The following is a 24,139-nucleotide window of genomic DNA, read 5'->3' as shown; positions in this document are numbered from 1 at the left end:
TGACCAGCAGATGGCTGCGATACATGCACAGAGGCAGAGGACACACACAACTTTCAACAATGAAAAAACGATGTGAAGGGGGGGGGGTCCACGGAGTTACTGCAGTTTTTGAAGTAAAAAAAAGAAAAGAAATGAAATGTCTTAACATGAATCCAAAATATTATTAGCAAATATAAATCAGCCTATTTGTAAAAAGAAACATTAATGATAGGCTTACTGGCCTTACTAGGTAAGGTTATCCCTAAAATAGCCATCCACAGATCAGTTAATCCTTAGGATTCAATGTGCCACATGTAGGTATATTTAACATTAAAACATGATTTATAAAATCATGCCAACAATTATTATTGTAATAGCTTAGAATTATATGCACTAGAAATGTATGTATGAAGACTCAGTTTAATTTGCATTTTAATTTTATACAATATATGTAGTAGGGGGTCCCTGACTCCGTCACTCTCACATATAAGCGGTCCTTGGCTTAATAAACAAAGACCTCTGCAATAAAGGATCTGATGTTGTCAAAAGAACCATAGCATGGGCTATATGATGTTGGATGCAATGTATGATGGATAGGCCTGACAAGGTGTGTATGAAACCGCTATTAACTGATTTGGTGCATGAGGGTGGGCATTTTGGGTTTACAACAGTCAATGCTTAACAATCACACCTAAGACTTTGTTGAATGTTACTTTTAGCTTCTTCTCTTTTTTGCTTTAAAAAAAAATGTAGTCTTTGTGTGTTGTTTTCTATGGCAAGATTGAGACAATAGAAGATTGCACAAATTTAAGGATTGTTTACATTCTCAAAGCCTTATCCCACATGAATGTCAATCTTTATTACAAAGCACAACAATGCAAAAGTGCCTTGTAAATTACAAACATTTTGACCGACAAATCAACGTAATAAAAAAAAAGCCTAGTAATCTATTTAGATAGGAAGAAATGTTTTTATTTAACAGTACAATAAATGAATGCATACAGTTTCTTATCAGACATTGTCATATGAGGATGACTAAAACAAGTATTTGATTTGATAATTATGATATAGATATATACACAGATGGATATAACTAAGTCTAGTTCTTTTTTGAATCATGCAGGGTAGCTTCTTCCTCCTTATTGTGCTTACAGACTTCCACTTAGGGTCAGCAACAGCATTAAGTCACTGTCCTTCATTCAAAAATCCTCCTCTGCTTTGTCATTCATATCGTTTCAACAACTAGAAGATGTCTACTGGGTTTTGTATGAGGATGGTGCATGTTATGCATGATTCCGCCTTTTTTTTTTCTTTTGGTTAGCAGTTACATATATGAGTTTACTTACATTTAAAAATACAAAAATATATTACCTCTGTGGTTATTCAAGGAAAGCATTTGCACATGTAGTAGCAGTTATCAGTATCTGTTACCTTCATGGTGACTTTGTTGTACCTTACACAAGTAACAAGGTCCTTTCTATACATCAAATTCAAGTAAACATCATCAGGTCAAACAAAAAAAAAGTAGATATTCGAGGACCTCATGCATAATGCAGCGTGACAAACAGAAAACAATAAGTACAAAGGGAAATAGCATTTAGGGAGTTCTTCCATAAAGTATATGAGGTCTAGTTTTCTGAGTTTGGGTCCAGCCCACTGCTCTGTAGCCTGTACAAAAGCACATGCATCTCAGCAGGATCGGTTTCCTGAGCATTTTTAAGTCCATACCAATGTACAGAAAACAAAAATTGGACTTTCAGACAGACTTGAGTGTCCAGGAAACCGCCCTGTTGTGTATCATTTGGTAAAGCTGGAACATTTACTGACATCTTACGTATGTGTCGGTGCAGTGAGCAAACCTGCGAAGACTATTTTTCCACACATAAGGGTGACAATCATAGGAAAGAGGAGGGAAGAAGACACTTGAAAGGTTGAAAAACAATTAATTTCTGTTACTTTTCTTTATCTGGATGTCATGATCTGGGACCATATAGCATATGTGAGGAAGAGAGTCACTTAAATGATCTTAGTATTAGTGTTAGAGAACAAGAGGACAGGAGCAAAACTCAACAAATCAAACATTTTACAGATGGCTTAGATTGAAGCTCCAAATATAAACCTGGTAAGGAGAAGCAAAAGGTAGGGTCCAAAGGCATTTCTCACAATTCTTTTTGTTGGGAAGAAGTAGACGATCCGGTTACAGTGCAGCATTTTTCGGTTCACTGCACTAGTCTGTGTGAGCATGTCGGGGGAGATGCATTTTTCTCTCTGCCATACTCTGACATCAACTTTTTGTTGTTGTTGCAGTACATTAACATATCAGAATCACAACTTGCATAGTGTAACAGCGCACAACACAAACGCAACACTGCACATAATTTCCCCCTTCAATTCTTGCCTTATTATCTGCTGAATAACCAACCAATTCATAACATCTCGTACAGCTGACCGTCAGAAAGGTTTTCTCTAGTCCGTCTGTGTTCCGACAGTGTGGGGGTGGATGACGGACATTTGTGCCTCAACATTGGACACAGGATAATACTGATAGACAAAACAAAATAAAAACAAATACTGCAGAGATCAGTGCTACGAGTACACATGAGAGACTTGGAATAGTAGAGACTTTTTTCTTTTTTACAATAAGACTGCTGAATAGTGGGGTTAAACATCTAGTACTTTGGCTCAGTAGAAAATAGACTCAAAAAGGAATATGTGCACCGAATGCATACAAGTCTATGGATATACTGCTGTACAAAAGTCAGTTATCTGGCATGATTTCTAAACTGAGTACACGTCAGCAGGCTACAAATAAGTTGTTATTTCAGTTGCTTTAAAAGCGTTAAATGCTAGTGTTTAACAACACGACAACACGTCCTCTGTCAGTCCTGTAGTGAGTGAGTGTTGGTGATTGTTTTTTATGATTGTAAGGGGTAAACATGATTTAATAGGCACACACCAGGCTTGTCATTGTCTCTTTCATTCTGTGTCAGCTGGTCTGGCTGTGTGCGCCAATATCTCCCCCGTCTTCATCAGTTTAAAATAGGTAGTGGAAATAAAGCAGTAACACTGTCAGTTCATCATTAGAAAAAGCCAACTGTGCTCATGGTACACAACTTCATGATGTTTCTTTCTTAATGCGGATGGTTGTAGATGTACTTAAAGGAATAATTAAAAAAAAATGTTTACACAAAGAAGGCCAACAATGTCAAGGTCCATTACACTCGTTTAGTTCCTATAAAGAAGACTGATGAAATATAACTCCACTCTTCCTTCTGAAGTTCATAGTGCAGGGATAAGAAATTCAGAAACCGGTAGAAACGGGAGCATTTAGTCATTATGTCCCTGAATTAGGCCCTTCTGAGCACACCTTTTTTGTGGTGCGCTGGCAGGTTTCAGAGTCACACGCTGGCAGAAGTATTAACCAGGCCTTAGTGGGTTTGGGAAAATACCTAGCTTGCTTCTCACTATTCTTTTGATTCTTAGTGTGCTGTTAATGCCACAGTCCTTTACTCCTTTCTTTATGCATTAGACGTCATTTCAGTTCATGGCATGCTGGCGGATTGTGTGGAAGATCCAGTCCATCTTGGTAGTCCAGCCGCCGTGGTGAGCATCGTTCATCTGCTTCATGAAGTAGTCCAGGGCCTCCTGCTCCGTCTTGTCCAAGGCTAGGGTCTTTCTGATGTAAGCAATGTCGTCAAATGACTGCAGCTCGGGCATCCCTGAGCCCAGCATCATGGAGAAGAGGTTGATGAAGAGGTTGGCATGCTGCCGGATTGCCAGGTACGCCTTGTAACACATCTCCTGGAACCTGAGGGGGGAGAAGGACACATGCAACTATATCGATGAGGACTGGCGGGTTGAATCGACCGTCCTACACAGAGTATGCCAGGCAGACACACAGCTAACAACCTTGCAGCCAACGGAAAGCTTCAGACTTGTACCGGGGGCGCGTACGGTTCCATTCTGGGAAAATGGCTGCATGTGTCCATAACAACGCGTGCGACATTGTGGCTACGTGACCAGTACAAGTCTGCAGCTGTCCACGGGTGCTGAACGTAGAATGTAGGCCTGTGTCCGAACCTCGTGGACAAGTGAACTGGGACTCAGTTGCCCGTTTGTCGAATAACGATTAATATATCGGTTAACAACAGTCAGAGAAAAAAAAAAAAAGTAAATTAGCATCCCTAAACTCAATCCCCCATTTTGATTTGGCCTTGGTAGATAGTATAACAAACTCATGGATATTGCTGGTGTTACCTTTCAAACTCCCTTGTTTTGGTGCACTCTTGAGTTCCTTTGCTAATAACGATCAAGAAGTCCTGTGTGAGCACAAAAGGCACACGTTCTCTCTTGTACCCAAACTTCTTCTTTTTGTGGTCGAGGAAATGGCCAAAGTCTATGTGGAACAGCTGAGAAAACATAAGTAACAAATTAATTAATTATTTAAGAGAGAAACAGAAAGTACATATATAAAACACAGAAAGGATATCAAAATGTAATATTTACCTGTCCATCATCTTTGACCATAATGTTGCTATTGTGCCTGTCCCCTATGCCCAGGATAAATGTGGCTACACAGTAGCCTGCACACGACCGCGTGAACAGATCGATGGCCTGGTCGTACCTAAGGTATCAAACAAATGGAAAATACTTTAGTCTCAAGAGAGGATTGTGAGGTTTGTAGACACTACGTCTTTTTTTTATATATATATATATATATATATACATACACATACATACATATACACACACACACACACACACACACACACACACACACACACACACACACACACACACACACACACACACACACACACACACACACACACACACCTACAGAAGACTAGAAAAGCTGTATAAATCTCTATTTTTCCACTCACATCTCTCCCTTGTTCTTATCCTTAAGCCACTGATGCAGAGTGTGGCTGTTGAACTGCAGTGCCCCCTTTAGGCCTCCTTTACACTGTATCTGCATGATTGTGTGAGAGTTCCTCACCACCTCAATCAAACCCACACAGTCACCGATTGACAGACAACCATATGGCAGCATCCTGGGGAGGGGGTGGGGGACAAGAAACATGAAGAGAGGCAGAAATAAATAATTAGGGCAGCAGTGATGGACTTCATACTAAATGACTTGAGGTGGCTGGCAGGGGTTGCCACTAATCCACATTCAGATATGGAGTGCAGAACATGAAAGTATCTAGTGCCTGTTAATGTGCACCTGCATCCTTGCTGTCATGGTGAAGTGAGGAGCCTACCTGAGATCAAGGCCTTGGTTCTGCCAGATGTTCTCCATTATCCTAATGATCTGCAGCGTCAGCATGTCCTGCCTCAGATCTGCGGAGGCAGAGAGAGACAAGGAGGTGGGTGACAGTAAGGTGAGTATTAGCTGCTTAGCTGCTCTTTGATCAACTCAATCATGCATTATGGAGCAGAGCTGTCAATGTCAGTTTTGTCACAGATGGTGCAACAAAATGCTCAAGCAGCTGCGCTAAAGTGTGATTTCAATAATGGGACTTGTTCTTTCTGAATTCCGTGTAAAGAACATGGGTGAGGTTGTGTTTGTGTGCCATGATGTGCCCTACAGGCTTAGACTTAATTATTCTACATGCTCAGCAAGAGCTTTTTCAAGTCTACGTGTGTACAAGTACACAGAGGCACGGATGGGCAAATAGAGATAGAGGCAGCAAGAGAGATACAAGAGGGGAAACCACAGAAATAGAATAATAGTAGAATGGACATTCCTATTCAGTCAACACAGCAGTATGGTCAAAGCGGCGGCCATTTTTATGTGTACCGTCGCCATGGCAAAGAACTGTGATCGATCATTCTAGGTCTATGGTCAAAAACACAGGGCTGAGCGTCATTTTCTTTTGAACTAGTCAAATGATCACAGCAAAAAGTTCAATGTCCGTTCTACTCTCATTCTATTTCTATATGGAAAACAGAGAGACAAAACTAACCATCTCCATTTTTGAAGATGATTTCGTTGTTCTGAAAGAGCAGCTCTGACATCATATCTGGGTTTTCCCAGTTAAGCCATAGAGGTCGCTTGGCTGATGACATCATCCTGCATTCTTCCAGGCTGAAACAGAGACAGGGATATGTTCAAAGAGGAAATGTTACTGTGCTAATCAGTCCTGGCTCAAAACAATACATTCTGATCGGATCAATATCGTCCCTGTCAACATGAATATAGGCACGCTGTATATACTGCCAAATCAAACAACCATCCATCCATCCATCCATCTTCGTCCGCTTATCCGGTGTCGGGTCGCGGGGGGAGCAGCTCCAGCAGGGGACCCCAAACTTCCCTCAACAACCTCGTGTACAAAAAAACACTACATTACATTAATTTTCCAATATGTATTCCAGCACCATTTGCACTCTGCACCGTTGTCTTACATCATTATATACACATTTTGTGTTTTTTTTTTAATATATATATATATATATATACACACACACATACATAGTAGTCAATGTTCTTGTTTACCTTTTTCAGCTTTGTTGTCCTTGTTTTTATCTATTATGTCTATTTCACACAGTACACTGAGTAACAAAAAACAGAGTCAACTTCCTTTTATGCGTACACAATAAAGCCAATAAAGCTGATTCTGATATATTTAGTATTTCATCTTAACCAATTCCCGTGGACTGGGTTTACTGTAAAATGAGGCTGTGCTCTAAGAGCACTCAGTTCATGATGTCCCTAAATTTACTTTATCGACACACAAAACAATAACATTTTATTACATATAGTCTGGCACAACGGATGTATGTTGCTGGGAGAAGGCCTGATGTGCCAGATGTTTCTCCCCTGTCGCAATCTCCGCTATCGGGGGTTAGTGCCGTACAGGACGGTTGTGATTAGTTTAAAGAAATACAAACAAGCCAGTGTTTTTTATCCTATCCTAGAATAGATGGGCAGTGTAGCCAGACCATACTGTACTGCTTACACAGCGCTGTGGGGATAGGTCTGTCAATGCGATACAAGATTACATAAATATGTTACAGCTTGAAGATGAAGCAAAAGCAATACCTGCAATGGAAATAAATATTAAATGCCAGCCATATTAGAGGAGAGAGTTAGATTAGAGAGTGCTGATGTACCGGAGGTTTCCCAGCTGATGTGCAGGATTCAGTGGGGAGGTAAAGCTCTGCAGGGCATCCATGTAATCAGGCCTTCTCATCTGCTCCACCAGAAACTTCATTTGAACCTTAAAAGAGAGAAACCAATGTAGGAGTTAATAAAACACGAGTTTCAGACAGCTGGCGAGTCACTCAGCCTGGTAAATGTAGAGTAAGTACAGTCTCCTTGGTGCTTCTTTTCCTCAGCAAAATGATTAACCTTTCACAATGAGCTGAATGCAGCTCCACAGAGCACCGGTTTTGTGCTGTGCTGCTGGCCGCTGGTTATGTCATCACGGAAAAAGGAGATTACTAGGGGTGTGACAAGAGACTCAGCTTACAAGACGAGACGAGACACGGGATTGGGTTCACGAGAACGAGATGAGATTTCAACACTGTTTTAAAGAAAACTGAAATGATGAAATATGACTGGAAAAAAATTGTCTTTTATTCAATCAAAAGTCACAAAACGAAAAATGAACACCATGAAAGGTTTTGCCACAAACTCAAAACGCCTTCTCTCCTGCATAACTAACCTTCTCAGCACCCCTCTCTCCTCCGAAACCTGTCCCTACATCCTATTAAATCAAATAATTATTAATTTCTTACACTGCACTATAACTTTTATTCTTGTATTTGTATCTTATTCTTTTTTATATTGTCCGCTTTACTGGACACAAGTGCCGTGTCTCACTGTGACTTTAACAAACTGCAGAGGCAATGTAACGTTCGCTCCGTCTGCACCGCACCTCTGTGTGTATGAGTGTCGGAGCTGAGCGCCGCTCTCTGTGAAAGATGCAGAGAGGACGGAGAAGCTCGCGCTTACGCGCTCTGAGGTAATACAATTTGGCACAGACTGATTTATGAATTGGTCCTCAGTAGTACCGACGTAATTCTGCACTTGTGTACTGATATCGCAAGACAACTTTTAACCTCAACGAGAAATATCGTTAACGTTTTCATCTCGCAAAATCTCGTGCTATTACGGATTCAATAATGTTGTATTTAGATATTACGTCAGTTTGCTAGTTAGCTAGCTAACCAATGCATTTGCCAAGACACATCAACACTATGACTGACACATTCGCTAATGGCTGTAACTCCTAGCTCCTTCGTGTAGCAAGCACTTAAATATTAAACTTAACAATATTTGTGAATGAGTGAACACAGTTTTGGATTACTACATATACAAATAAGACTTTTTTTTATATCACATGACAAATTATTTGAATATTGTCATTATAATAGTGGCCTATTCAAATCAAGGGCCTATATCTTTTAAGGTAAGGCATTTATTTACTTTATTTTAGCACAATTATAGGAGATAGAACTTTATATAATGTACCCCGTTTTATAAGTAATCCCATCATATTCTAATGATGAGCATCCCTGTGCTCAGATCTGCATTAATTTGCTATAGCTGCTCTTTTCACTTCCCTAGAAGGCTTTGTGTTGAACTTCATTAACAGCAGCTCAACATCAAGAAAGCTCAGCAAAATACAGTCAAACAGAATTCAACAGAACAGTATTTTTGTAAAAAAGAAAACTTAGAGCAACTGATACTGATGGAAATAATACTGTGGAAATATAGATTACGCTAAAGTACCATGCCCACATTATCACAGGTCACACCTTATTTAAGTAACAGTTTTAAGTTGTTGTTTTTAAATGGGTGGGTGAAATATATTTAGCAGCAAGCAAACTGAAAAAAAGCAACTGTTCAAACTCTATCACTCTACTGTATTGTGGCATCTCTGTGGCCTGATTGGTCCAGATGCTGTCAAGATTGAACTAAATGATTCAGTGGATCACAATTAACAGCTGCTGGCTGTCAGATTACCTTCTGTGCCTCATCTTTTTTCTCCTGTTTGAGGAGGTCAGTGAGATTGATGAGTTTCTCCATGGCCTCCACCTGTCTGCTCAGGTGCTTCAGATACATGCCACAGGCCCGGCAGTACGACTCTAGCAGCAGGCCAAACCGCTGGCTCACTGTCTTGTTGTGCATCTCTGACCTGTACACAGGTAGGCAGGAAAAAAAACAACATTAAAACGTTTTTTGTGTCCTAATGGGAAATCTGTCCACCCACACACCCACACACCCACACACCCACACACCCCCACACCCCCACACACCCCCACACACCCACCCACACACACACACCAGCAGACTTTTTGGAATTCAACGTAATTGGAGACCAGACAGTTGAGTGACATTCAAACATCAGTTTAACGGTCCAATATGTAATATTTGTACTGTAATAAATCCAAAAATTACACCAATTGCCTCATCAGATATTAAGGAAACATGTTAAACTGAAATACTATCTGTTCTGACAACAATGCTAATGTCAGTATTTTTTCTTTTTGAAATTTACATTCCGTGACGGAATTTATGTTTATGTTTAGATCTGTGTGTTGTTATCAACGGCCCAGTTTGACAGGCAGGCCGGGTTGCCAGATATACCTGTAAAAACGTAAACCCAGCGCGCTACAGCTGTAACGTTAGTATAGCTATGAAAGCAGCAAACAAACAAACAGGATCAATGGAGATAGATTCTACATGACATAAAAAAAGAAAACAGCATGTTTCTAACAGTTGCGTGACCAGAGACGTAACAACCCCCTGGTAAATATTGGGACGCAGAGTTGGCTTATTTTCTCCTGAACAGGTAAGCATTAGCTTCACGCTAATTTATCACAGCTACTAGGGACGGGCATTTTTTGTCATTTCAACATTTGTGTACTCACATTGAATTATATAGCTAGAGTAACCGAGTTGGTTACTCGAATAAACAATTGAGACAAAACCAGTAAAGTGATCCCGACTGGTCCTGGCTAACGCCGCCATGCTAACCCTGCTAACTGCTAACGTTACCGGAGGACCAGGCAAGCAGCCCATGGCTGTTTACAGCGTGTAGCCTCTTCAGCAGCTGGAGCCGACAACGGTGAGTTATTTTAAGCCACGAGAGGGGGGCTGTAAATCGGAAAGAGAGGACCGTGAGTTTGCAGTGTGTTTAGCGATTGTTGCCGTAATTCTAAGCCAATGAAGTGTGTTCCGTCGGCAAGGTAGTGGTATTTTTAGCGTTTCGTATTGTAATTCTAAGCCGAGGAAGTGTGCCTGACTGGCGTGTGGAGAGGACAGTGAGGTTGTTGTGTTTTTAGCGGTTCATACTGTAATTTTAAGCCGAAAAAGTGTGTCAGTCAGTTGGTTACAGAGCTCCGCGTGAGCACAGGCTTTTATGACTGTCAATATAGCCAGCATCTACCGTTAGCTACTCCGCTGTGCTGTGGAGTAATGTCTGGCTATGTGAGACTAGCATCTACCGTTAGCTACTCCGCTGTGCTGTGGAGTAATGTCTGGCTATGTGAGAAAAGCGTCCAGCTACATTGTTGTGAATGCTGCGGTCTCAGCCTGGCAACCCCCGTGAACTTCGAGTCTGGGCAGGAGGGGGCGGGGGAAACGACTCCAGTATTTTGAATTGGTAGTGCAGTAACTATTTTAACCGCTAGCTGCCAGTATTACACACAATATTACATATTGCACCTTTAACCTTTGAAGTCACATACAGCTCAAAATTCTGGAAAGACCTTTTTAAATGAACTCACTTTAAATGCCAGAAGAAGAAATGTCCTATCCTCTGATTGGTTAATGCTCTTTTCAGCAGGAAGCGTGCAAGTGGGTTGTCAAGGTACTGCTCATACTTTAGAACCTGGTTACAGCCACAGAAAACATAATTTGCCAAAAATAAAAAATACTACTACAGTATATGTAACTCAAACATCAACCAATTAGAATAACATGGCATTTACATTATTTACTTAAATTGAATTTCAAATGTGATGAGAATACAACACACCTGAACCAGTTGAATGAGGTACTGTGAGAGTTTGTCATCAGTTAAGTATTTCTCAAGGCACTTTACGGCAAACTCTCTGATCATTGGATCAGGGAAGTTGCAATCCAGCAACTCCATGGCTTGTTCTGGCTTAATAGCAGGCCAGTCCTTCAGGAGGCAATACATCTGAAGGGAAATAAAACAAAACATACACTTACTTCAAATATATATATTTTTAGCATTCTTGCAAGTTTAAAAACCCTAAAATAAATGAGACAGTGTGTTAGTGTGCACTATTATGGCTGAGGGATATGGCCATCTTTATTTAATTTTATTTATTTATATATATATATATATATATATATATATATATATATATATATATATATATATATATATATACACATATATATATATATATATATATATACATACATATATATATATATATATATATATATATATACATACATACATACATACATACATACACAGTGGGGGAAATAAGTATTTGACCCCTTGCTGATTTTGCAGGTTTGCCCACTTACAAAGAATGCAAAAATCTACAATTTTAATCATATGTACATTCTAACAGTGAAAGACAGAATCCCAAAGAAAATTCCAGAAAATCACATCATATGAATTTATTAAAATTGATAACCATCTGATGAGGAAAAACAAGTATTTGACCCCCTGGACAAACAGCAAGTATTCTGGCTCCTACAAGCCAGTTAGTCTTTCTTTAAGACACAGCCCCAATCCGAACCAATTATCTACATCAAATACACCTGCCTCACCTCGTTACCTGTATAAAAGGCACCTGTCAACACCCAAACAACCAGCATCCAACATCACCACCATGGGCAAGACCAAAGAGCTTTCTCACGGACATCAGGGACAAGATTGTTGATCTGCACAAGGCTGGGATGGGCTACAAGAGAATCGGAAAGCAACTTGAGAGAAAAGATCAACTGTCGGTGCAGTTATCAGGAAATGGAAGAAGCACCACACCACCGCCAACCTCCCTCGGTCTGGGCCTCCACACAAGATCTTGCCTCGTGGGGTGTCCCTGATCATGCGAACAGTGAGGAATCATCCCAAAACCACAAGGGGGGAACTGATGAATCAACTGAAGGCAGCTGGGACCACAGTTACAAAAGAAACGGTTGGTAACACACTCACCGTCATGGATTGAAATCCTGCAGCGCACGCAAGGTCCCCCTGCTCAAGAAGAAACATGTACAGGCCCGCATGAAGTTCGCCATTCACCACCTGGACGACTCAGAAGAGGCCTGGAAGAAGGTGATGTGGTCAGATGAGACCAAAATAGAACTTTTGGCCTCAACTCAACTCGTCGTCGTGTTTGGAGGGCAAAGAACACCGAGTACAACCCAAAGAACACCATCCCCACCGTCAAGCATGGTGGTGGCAACATCATGCTTTGGGGGTGCTTTTCAGCCAAGGGGACGGGACAACTCCATCGTATTGAGGGGAGGATGGGACGGGGCCATGTATCGTGGAATTCTGGACCGACATCTCCTTCCCTCAGTGAGAGAGCTGAAGATGGGTCGGGATGGGTGTTTCAGCACGACAACGACCCTAAGCACACCGCCAAAGCAACAAAAGAGTGGCTGAAGAAGAAGCACATCAAGGTTCTGGAGTGGCCTAGCCAGTCTCCAGACCTGAATCCGATTGAAAATCTTTGGAGGGAGCTTAAAATTCGAGTTGCCAGGCGACAACCTCGGAACCTGAATGATTTGGAGGCTGTCTGCAGGGAGGAGGGCCAACATCCCTGCCGAAATGTGCACAAACCTTGTCACCAACTATAAAAACCGTTTGACATCTGTGCTGGCCAATAATGGCTTTTCTACAAAATATTAACATGCTGTTTGTCCAGGGGGTCAAATACTTGTTTTTCCTCATCAGATGGTTATCAATTTTAATAAATTCATATGATGTGATTTTCTGGAATTTTCTTTGGGATTCTGTCTTTCACTGTTAGAATGTACATATGATTGAAATTGTAGATTTTTGCATTCTTTGTAAGTGGGCAAACCTGCAAAATCAGCAAGGGGTCAAATACTTATTTCCCCCACTGTATATATATATATATATATATATATATATATATATATATATATATATATATATATATATACACACACATACATACATACACACACATATACACACATATATATATATATACACACACACACACATATATATATACATACACACACACACACAGTGGGGGAAATAAGTATTTGACCCCTTGCTGATTTTGCAGGTTTGCCCACTTACAAAGAATGCAAAAATCTACAATTTTAATCATATGTACATTCTAACAGTGAAAGACAGAATCCCAAAGAAAATTCCAGAAAATCACATCATATGAATTTATTAAAATTGATAACCATCTGATGAGGAAAAACAAGTATTTGACCCCCTGGACAAACAGCAAGTATTCTGGCTCCTACAAGCCAGTTAGTCTTTCTTTAAGACACAGCCCCAATCCGAACCAATTATCTACATCAAATACACCTGCCTCACCTCGTTACCTGTATAAAAGACACCCCTGTCAACACCCAAACAACCAGCATCCAACATCACCACCATGGGCAAGACCAAAGAGCTTTTCACGGACATCAGGGACAAGATTGTTGATCTGCACAAGGCTGGGATGGGCTACAAGAGAATCGGAAAGCAACTTGGAGAGAAAAAAGATCAACTGTCGGTGCAGTTATCAGGAAATGGAAGAAGCACCACACCACCGCCAACCTCCCTCGGTCTGGGCCTCCACACAAGATCTTGCCTCGTGGGGTGTCCCTGATCATGCGAACAGTGAGGAATCATCCCAAAACCACAAGGGGGAACTGATGAATCAACTGAAGGCAGCTGGGACCACAGTTACAAAAGAAACGGTTGGTAACACACTACGCCCGTCATGGATTGAAATCCTGCAGCGCACGCAAGGTCCCCCTGCTCAAGAAGAAACATGTACAGGCCCGCATGAAGTTCGCCATTCACCACCTGGACGACTCAGAAGAGGCCTGGAAGAAGGTGATGTGGTCAGATGAGACCAAAATAGAACTTTTTGGCCTCAACTCAACTCGTCGTGTTTGGAGGGCAAAGAATACCGAGTACAACCCAAAGAACACCATCCCCACCGTCAAGCATGGTGGTGGCAACATCATGCTTTGGGGGTGCTTTTCAGCCAAGGGGACGGGACAACTCCATCGTATTGAGGGGAGGATGGACGGGGCCATGTATCGTGGAATTCTGGACCGACATCTCCTTCCCTCAGTGAGAGAGCTGAAGATGGGTCGAGGATGGGTGTTTCAGCACGACAACGACCCTAAGCACACTGCCAAAGCAACAAAAGAGTGGCTGAAGAAGAAGCACATCAAGGTTCTGGAGTGGCCTAGCCAGTCTCCAGACCTGAATCCGATTGAAAATCTTTGGAGGGAGCTTAAAATTCGAGTTGCCAGGCGACAACCTCGGAACCTGAATGATTTGGAGGCTGTCTGCAGGGAGGAGTGGGCCAACATCCCTGCCGAAATGTGCACAAACCTTGTCACCAACTATAAAAACCGTTTGACATCTGTGCTGGCCAATAATGGCTTTTCTACAAAATATTAACATGCTGTTTGTCCAGGGGGTTAAATACTTGTTATCAATTTTAATAAATTCATATGATATGATTTTCTGGAATTTTCTTTGGGATTCTGTCTCTCACTGTTAGAATGTACATATGATTAAAATTGTAGATTTTTGCATTCTTTGTAAGTGGGCAAACCTGCAAAATCAGCAAGGGGTCAAATACTTATTTCCCCCACTGTATATTAGAGCCGGGACTTTAACGCGTTAATTAATTACAGACTATTAAAATTAATTAATTACACAAAAAATAACACGTTAAACATTTTTTACGCATTTTAATCACACTTATTTTTGCACCGCGGGACGTTTCTCACTGGATGAGTTTCGGCGGACCGATTATACTGGAGCACCAACTAGCGTTCATGACTTCAGACCTTTTATATATGTCAATGCTTCAGACAACAACAAACCACAGTGAACATGAACAAAGAAGCTGACGAGACCGCTTTGGTTGGCCCCGTGGATGGGAAATTTTGTTATAAAAAAACTAACGGATGGAAACGTCGATTAGAGCATGGTTGTGTGCAAGCTATGCAACAAGGAATTAGCATGTCACCGCAGCACATCGAGCCTCAAGTATCACCTCAACGCAAAACATTTAGCAGCTAGCGTGGATGTTAGCCCGACTCCGAGTACAAGGACCCAAACCCAACCTACACTCCACCAGATGTCTGGTTTAAGGACCAGGGTAACTAAGTCTGAATGTACTTGAAAGTATTGTGTTTTACTTAAAAAAAACATAGTTTACAGAAGGTCTACCTACCTATAGGCTACCTGAATTTCTGAAATGTACTATATTTCTAAATATGCTATTGCTACACTTAATGGCAAAAATTGCACTGGTCTGCTGGACTTGGTTGAACAAAAATAAACAATATTTTGTTGCTTAAGCTTATGTATTCAGTCATTATTCAATGGTATACTAAAAATCCATGTGAAAAAAATTACTTCTCACTGTTCTCAGGTCAAATATTTATGCAATTAAAATGCGATTAATTTCGATTAATTAATTACAAAGCCTGTAATTAATTAGATTAATTTTTTTAATCGAGTCCCGGCCCTAATATATATATATATATTAGTGCTGTCAAACAATTAAAATATTTAATTGCGATTAACCGCATTAATGTGAAAGTTAACTCGCAATTAATCGCACATTTCTATCTATTTTACATGTCCCTTGATTTATTTTTGTCCCATTATTTTTTTCTCATTTTAATGCTCTTATCAACATGATACGATACTTTTAAAACGGTGCCTGAACCGAAAGATATATATATTTTAAAAAGGAGGACCTTGTTCAATTGTATTTTTCTGTTCTGTATGTTCAAAAATATGACATCATGACTGTGTTTTTCAGACAACGGCAGCTACAGTCCGGTGTTGGACTCCTCTCCAGGGAAATACAGACACACTTTACACCGTTTAGCTGTAAACATTTTAACCGTGTTTAATCCAGCTGCTAGCTAACGGTAGGCTAACGTTACCTGCTGCTAAGTGTAGTGTTGACTGGCCTCCTGTGCGGTAATGTTTCAGTTCCGTCTAACGTCCGTTTTCGGAGAATCAGAGAGAAGCGCAGGCATCTAAGTGGCACCTAAATAAGGCACCGCTATTTGGTCCGGTAGATAACGGTCGTTAAGGCACCTGTGCCGTATTAGCACCGGGTCTCGGACCCCATTCAAAACGGGGTGTGTGTGTATATATATACACACACACACACATATATACACACACACACATATATACATATACATATATATATACATATATATACACATATATATATATATATATATATATATATATACATATATATATATATATATATATATATATATATATATATATATATATATATATATATATATATATATATATATATATATACATACATACACACACACATACATATATATATATACATACATATATATACACATACATATATATTAGCCACGTCTCAGCTTACTACAGAAAAAAATTCAGAAGCTAAAAGACTCAAAAATGGATTTTATATGAATTCTTTTCTACAAATATGTCTGTGCGTTTTTTTATTTCTATTTGAAAAGTGCAAATAAAAAAGCCAAAAAACTACAAAATACAACACTTCTCAAATACACAAACAAACCCACATCAATCACCTTTCCAATGATATCAGGCACACCCCTGAGTGTCAAAGTATATGGGAGCTGTACCACTTTTAAATTTGGGTATGACGTTTAGACCAAAAAGCATGAATTTCAAGCATTTCTTCAGCCACTTCTTTCTACAACAGTCGAGAACCCTTTTGCAGTTATGTAAGCAAATAATGTAATCTGAAAACTGCTGCCCTGGTTAAAAAAAACAATACAACTGATCTCAGCAGGTATTGTGTCTGGAATGGAAATTTCTAAGTGACCCCAAACTTTTGACCGGTAGTGTATATACACATTATATATATATATATATATATATATATATATATATATATATATATATATATATATATATATATATATATATATATATATATATATATATATATATATATATATATATATATATATATATATATATATATATATATATATATATATATATATATATATATATATATATATATATATATATATATACACACACACATACATACATACACACACATATACACACATATATATATATATACACACACACACACACACACACACATATATACACGCACACACATACATATACACGCACACACATACATATATACATATACACACATACATATATACATATACACACACACACATACATATATACACACATACATATATACATATACATATATACATATACATACATACATACATACATACGTGTGTGTGTGTGTGTCATTACATATATCGTCATATTGCCCAGCCCTATCTCTGTATGTAATATCAGCTGAGTTGTATTAGTATAACAACTAAGTTAGGCATACATCCATTCCCGCCAGTGATGTCCTTTAAAATAAAGGTGTGTCAGCAGTAGAAAACCTGAGTTTACCTGTGCAATCTCATCTCTGGAGTTCCACTTCACAGCCAGGAGGATCTTGGGAAGGATCTCTGGCATGTTTACACAGTGTTGTCTTAAAAAAATTAGGGGAGAGAATAAATTAGTTATAACTTTAATGACATCTAGATCAGTCCCACATGACGGCAGACAATGACTTTTGTGTCAAATGTAATGGTTTTGACCCCTCAGAAACCCCAAATAATGGTATACAAGTGCACACATTACCTGTGCCTCCATAGAAAGTCTTTCTCCTGCTCAGTGATTTCAGACAGCGGGTCTCTGTTACACACCTGGCGTAGCTGCTCATTGTCGATGTCAGTCAGGGGGTTGTCACGTGCCAGTCTGTTACTCTATGACACCGTATATAACACATGTAACACATAGTGTAATAAAAAACTGAACAATAATGTCAGCACTATATTGTCTCCCATAAAACTGAATTGAAAAGGTGATATTAAGTTACTCTATGTGGTGTGAGTGAACCACAATGTGGCGGCTGCTCGGAATGAAAATCAGATCTTATGATGAGTCTGATAAGGGGCAACAAAACACATATTAAAAAACAAATGCTTGTTAGCTTACCAAACCGGTGTGGCAGTAATTAAAGCCAAGCTCTCTGGATATATTCCAGTTTGCGTGTTCCTCAATGATGGTCATATCAGGGTACTTGACAGGGCAACTGAAATGGTCAAACTCCAGCTCTAGACAAGGGGTTTCCTGCAGGTTTAGAAAGTGGTGAAAGGGGACAGGTGTTTACTGTGTCAATAATTATTTAAGTAAGTGGGATAAGAGGTGCGGTTGATTAAATTGAGGTGGCTTAAATCCGGCTCTGAACCCTACAGGTCATCACCAACTCGATTAAAACTGGCTCAACAGGCTTAAGAGGTCAGTCGCAGACACAAGAATATTATTTGAAAAGCTTTGGCAAGATTATGTTTTGTGCCATAATATTCTAGCTTCTTGGCGTTTCAAGATTCTGGTCCAAGTAACTGAAAGAAATCTTCAAACTTCAAACTACTTTAAATCATATTATAATTCTAATATTTTTGACATGTACAGGTTTGTATTTTGTTTGCAAAAAACATCCAAAGGAGAGAAATGTCTGTTTACATTTTAAATCTGTCCATCAAACCACTATTTGCCCTGTAAGAAAAAGATGAGACACTACTGGAAGCACAACAGTGAGTGAGCATTATGTTCAGAATGTTGACATTTGCTGTTCACCTTGTTGGGGTTGGAGCCTGTGACGCCGATAGGGTTGAGCAGATCTTCTAGGCCATGTGGGACAGGCCATAGGTTGAGAGCCATCTTCCCTGCTACTAGTGTGTGGGTGTAGTCAAACAGGTTGATGTTGCCCCAGGCGAGAGGACAGTGCTCCTACAGAAAAATACCAGTAAGATGATGCATATGAAAATGATTAAGAGAGTCAACAGCTCGGGGCTATGAAACAGGACAGGTGCAGTGCAAAACACAGGGAAATTGTTTATTTCCCATGCAAACATTAACCAACTTATTTATTTATTTATGTTCTGCTTTTTATTTTATTGTTTAGCAATAGTCATTCAATGTATTTGGATTCTGTAATGGCCTCTCTATACATTTATTTTCATTGTATGTGGCAGTATCCACCACTGCATATATCATTAATATCAGCCTCGCTGTTTACTGTTCACTCTCCCGTGTCAGAGCTCAGCTGTATTAAATTACTGCTAATGCAAAACCCAATATTTCTGACAACTGCTGCTGCTTCACATAAAAGTGTTCAACTGGTGAAACTTTACGTGGCTTTTATTGTGAAGCAACATGGACACAGGAAACACAATGTATTTGTCCCTGAGGTTACTGTTCATGAAAGATGCATCTACCAAACATGACGTGGCCATTTTTGGTACTTTTAGACAGCAGATCAGTTGTATCTATTGCAGAGTAATGAGACGGAAGCCAAAATGACCTGTTAGATGAAGAGCTGCAGATGACAGAGGTCGCATAACTTCAACTCATCAGCTAAGTAATCAACTTTTTTCACTCTGCCCTGCTGTTGTGGAAAACTTCTTGCACCATGCGCATTATGAAATCAGATTGCAGTTGCTCATAACATGATGGAAAAAGGCCAATTAGTGATTGACTTCTTTATTAAAACAATGCTAGTTTGTTTGGCTGCACTGCAAGCAGATACAGCAGTTGCTCTTTGATATATCTTTTAGGAAGAAGCTGCTCAAGAAGTGTTTGTCGTAATATTAAAAACACATTTGTAGTTAAATCAACCAAAGCTGAAATCTTAAGCATTATAACTTTAATGTAGCATTTCACTGCTAACCTCTTTAGCTCCCTTCCTTCCTTTCACAGAGCAGATGGAGAGGCAGAGTCGGGCAGCACAGGGGATGTCTGGAATGTACATGTCGTAATTCAGCCACTCGTTCCATCTGGAATAAACAGGGAAGGTACCATTGACATAATCATAATCATCACATTACTGTTGCAAAGCAGAGCGAAATCCCAAAGCATAGAACATTGTTCTTTACTGTGAACTACCTGGGGTTTGAGCAGGGCACACGCTGGGTGTTGACATTGTCACACAACTGCTCTCCACCGTGGTATATTCCGGTCCTGACGTAGATCTAGAGCAGCCACAAGAACAACAGTTTGTATACTAATCCACTGAGTGATAAAGATATCTTTCACTGCATTTCTGACTGTATGAAGTGAAGAACACTGTGCACCATCTTCTAATAACCTCCAAGGTACTGGAGATGTGAAATTACAGTCAGAATTATTTTTTGTCAAACCAGAACAAAGCAGAGAAGCTATAAATAAAACAAGATGAAGTAGTCACAGCACCACAATGGTGTACCTTGTCAATGTCTCGGATGTTGACATTGACGTAAGTAGCGCACAGTATCCTGATCCTCAGCGTTCCGTTGATAGTCCAGAGAGACTTGGTGGCTGTTTCCCCATTCATGTAGGGTGTTGCTGTGGATATTCGCCTCGCATATGACGGCATGGTGAAGTTGTCCATGGGCAGCTGGGAATACAGGCTGTCTTTTGCCATTAGCATCAAGTTAGGCATCCGTCCCAGCATGATACAGCTGCGCACATACTGTCAAGGACACACAAAGTGACATGTTGAAGTAGCCATGATTGTGACATTTTGAAGCTGTTGTACTGTTAGACATTTTTTAAGCCATTCATACAATTTCTAGATTTATCAACATGTAAATTACTGGATGTACAACTCAGCAGTAACTGAAACATTCAGTACGTCCTTATATCCTGTGATGTATACAGTCTATTCTTGAATCAGCACATTTTACAGGCAGCACATTTTCTCATACATTTCATTTCATGTAATGAATGCCAAGCACATTTGTGTTGGATGATTATTTGATTTGAAGTAGATCTCTCCACCTCTTAGTAAAATAGCATCAGATGCAGCAGACGTAAGATTAAATTAAATTACCTTGTACTGACTCAGAGGGTATTTCTCCAGCAAATACTCGTCACAGCCACACACTTTGAGAATGTACTTTCCCTGATACTCCTGTACACACATCTTTAACTGCTCCTGGGAGAGCAGCATGCTACGCGTCTTCTTACGGATGGCTTCGGCAATCACCTGCTCTGGCACATAGTCATGGTTGATCTTCAGGGTATACTTCTGCTTGTCATTGCTGGGTGACACAATAACCCATATGACCACAATGATTTGACCTGAGGGAAAGAGAATAAAAGATCAAATTGAAGAAATATGATATAATTTTTAGACATACAGGCAAAATATATTTTGAGCCCAGAGTAAAATGTCTTACCTTTATCTAGCTTGTTATATATGTGCCTGGGAAGTTCTGCACAGGATTCTACATTGGGAGGATATACATACAAAGCTCTGCTGTGGGGTCCGTTACTGTCTCTAAGGTCCACAGCCTCTTTGCAAACATTTAAAATGTTCCTTCTGAAGTCCTGCACTTCTGAGTCTTTCACCAAATCAAACTCACATATAGGCATTCCAATTGCAAAACCTGAAAGGAAAAACAAGTGCTTAATTCACAGTGTGAATTTCCCCGTTGTGGGATTAATAAAGGATTTTGAATCTTAATAAAGCATGTTTTTTTTTTGCATTTTTCATGACGTGAAATTTGAACCTTGGAAAAAATACAATGTAACGCATGACACAATATATGTGACCAGTGTAAGCCAACAGTATTGTGTTAGTAGTGGTGTTTTCTAATTGCATAATAATTCATACAGACCATACCTATCTCTCTGTTGAGAATTTTCTCTTCCCTGTTGCCAACTGGCTCAATGACTTTAAGGAAGGCCTGGAAGAGCCTAAGATCGCACAACCTCCTGGTCTCATCGTAAAACTCCTCCCGCTCTGCCTCTTGGGTGACACTGACAAAGATGTAGGAGCTCTCCTCCTGCAGCAGATTATAAAGAGGGTACTTCCTGGCCTCTTTGAAAAGCTCATGCTTGACTGTGATCAGCGTGGCTTCCCGGAGGCATTCCAACGTGAGAAGCATGCCATTTGGCAGAAGGCAGTCGACCAGTATGCTGGGGGGCATCAAGTGCATCCCCCATAGTTCTCCTGAGGAGGGCCTGGGAGGCATGGTCGTGCCAACAAATCCGCTATTTTCAGCGCCCGGTAATTATCAGATGAGCAATGTCAACCAACTGTGAGAAAGAAGGAAACAGAATTATATAAGAACCACTGACCTGTGCACAATCACGCAAACGCTTTTGGTAAACATTTGACTTTAGCGATGCTAGAGTTGCATGGTGACAGCACGCTAAATGCTCAATACACACTCCTAAAGGTGCCCCAGTTTAACATAGGTTGCCAAAATGTAATTGTGTAAATGTACTTTCGTTCAGTTTGACAGGAGTGGTAGGAACACATTTTGTGTTCAGTTTTAATGATCTTTGTTAATAAAATAATGTTGGAAATTAGCTATATCCATTCGTTTATTTTAATTTAACAAAATGTGTTGCAGCAGAAAAGCAGTATCGTTATGGCGAATATTCAACAACGTTATCGCATATTTTCCGCGTATCGTGCAGCCGTTTTTTAATTATAACGTTAGCAAGTAACCCAACTAGCATCATAACGTGTCATCACAACAGAGACAAAAAAACTTCAAAGTTGGTGTTAAAATAACTCATGCTAACTTAAAGGAACCGATAAATGCCAAGTGATGTTAAATAAAAGGACTTCAACAATTAAGTTAAACATGTTAACGTTAGCTAACCAGCACTACCCGTTAGTCAAGTGTGGCTAATACGGCTAAGTAATAGCTAGCTAGCTGTTAGCCAGGACTTGACAGTCACCTCGACTTGTTTGTGCTGTTCTGCTGGTGGGTTTACGTTAGGTGTTGTTAGTTAGCTAGCTAACCAAGTTCACTAAGCAGATCAATGTCATCTACAATATGTAGCTAGCTAAACCTCGAGTGAGACATAAGCCAATGTTAGTCTGACGTTATTATGGGTGCGACCCGATAGATTGTCGCTTGAGTAACTGTTCCAATTAACAGGAAAAGCGAACACACAACAACAACAACAACATATATAAAGCTACCTGTGTCCGATAGCTAGCTAACACCAACCGGTTAGCCGCGAAGCTAGTCTACCAGCAGCACAATCATTAGCAGCGGCTAGCTCGGGAAGTCTCAAGCAGCGGTGCTAGCTCTAACAATCCATCCAAACAATGACACTGAGGGGTCGGGACAAACCCGCTGTGTTGGAGAAGAGACGCCGCTAGCTTCCAGTGGTGTTGTCAATATGCTGTAGTGGAATAGGTCTATAATACTTCATGATGTTCTTCATCGTGCTGTCCCGAAAATAAACGGCACACTTGGGTAACTATTAGCACGCTAGCTCCACTCACTCAGCTAGCCTGTTCGAAGGCTGCTAGCAGGCTCATCATCATGGACCGCCCTCCCATACAGAGAGAGTTAGCTGCTGGAGAAAGCTGTTTGTCATGAGATGAGACTGGGAAGGGAAACCGCTTTGTCCACTGTTTTCTTTAATAACACACTAAAGCCTGTTAAGAAATTCCACGAACGAGCACATGAGAAAAAACAGTGCCGAAATTGTTCTGTTGCTACAGATCATAGACTGTACGGACAGTCGCCCAAAGCACATCATGTCACCAGCATGTGCGTAGAGAGAGCCCCCAGAAAAAAAGGTGGAATGAGGAAAAGTATTACTGATGTATGATTCGCTAATTTGATTGCATATAGTGTTTTAGTGCTTCCACATAGTACATTATGTTATTTCTTCTTTTTACTGAGTAACTTTAAAACCACATAACATTTAAATTGAAACGTCATAGGCCATGGGCAGAGGAACAAGTCATTAGCATCATATTTTAATGCCCATTGGTCTGAACTTCAATTTTTTCACATCTATCCTTGTACAGACAGTCATACATTCTAGGACAGGCATATTCTCCAAAACCACGGTCACCATCAGTCAATCTGCAGCAGATCCTTTGTGTGTTTTGATGC

At 40.1% G+C, this 24,139-nt stretch overlaps 1 protein-coding gene across 4 annotated transcripts; it reads right to left on the bottom strand.

Annotated features, from left to right (window-relative positions):
• Positions 1 to 929: 929 nt before the first annotated feature.
• On the bottom strand, positions 930 to 23,848 carry LOC114565044 (phosphatidylinositol 4,5-bisphosphate 3-kinase catalytic subunit alpha isoform). Of its 4 annotated transcripts, none has more exons than XM_028592849.1 (21): positions 23,209 to 23,848; positions 21,892 to 22,307; positions 21,446 to 21,655; positions 21,097 to 21,347; positions 20,491 to 20,736; positions 20,172 to 20,257; positions 19,957 to 20,062; positions 18,864 to 19,016; positions 18,222 to 18,356; positions 17,865 to 17,989; positions 17,631 to 17,712; positions 10,974 to 11,138; positions 10,723 to 10,826; positions 8,957 to 9,128; positions 7,099 to 7,205; positions 5,949 to 6,070; positions 5,244 to 5,322; positions 4,863 to 5,033; positions 4,486 to 4,603; positions 4,237 to 4,388; positions 930 to 3,787 (listed from the first exon to the last, which is right to left on the bottom strand). In XM_028592849.1, exons 2-21 carry the CDS (start codon positions 22,241 to 22,243, stop codon positions 3,517 to 3,519), a joined length of 3,207 nt encoding a protein of 1,068 aa, XP_028448650.1. In that variant the 5' UTR covers positions 22,244 to 22,307; positions 23,209 to 23,848; the 3' UTR covers positions 930 to 3,516. The 4 variants fall into 4 exon arrangements, with proteins under 4 accessions (XP_028448650.1, XP_028448651.1, XP_028448652.1 ...); XM_028592850.1 differs by having other exon boundaries at positions 23,363 to 23,848; XM_028592851.1 differs by having other exon boundaries at positions 23,518 to 23,848.
• Positions 23,849 to 24,139: the final 291 nt, after the last annotated feature.

This window comes from Perca flavescens, chromosome 12 (assembly GCF_004354835.1).
Source record: "Perca flavescens isolate YP-PL-M2 chromosome 12, PFLA_1.0, whole genome shotgun sequence".
Classification (NCBI taxonomy): Eukaryota; Metazoa; Chordata; class Actinopteri; order Perciformes; family Percidae; genus Perca; species Perca flavescens.
The sequence above is the reverse complement of the archived record's forward strand: the minus strand, read 5'-3'. Positions and strand labels throughout refer to the sequence as shown.

Bases quoted from the DNA above. Each gene is read 5' to 3' on its own strand.
- LOC114565044 (XM_028592849.1), bottom strand. From the start codon at position 22,243: ATGCCTCCCAGGCCCTCCTCAGGAGAACTATGGGGGATGCACTTGATG. The intron at 11,139-17,630 runs GTAAACTCAGGT...ATTTCCCTTCAG, and splicing joins CCAGAGATGAGATTGCACAG to ATGTATTGCCTCCTGAAGGA. The intron at 6,071-7,098 runs GTACATCAGCAC...TCTCTGTTTCAG, and splicing joins CATCAGCTGGGAAACCTCCG to CCTGGAAGAATGCAGGATGA.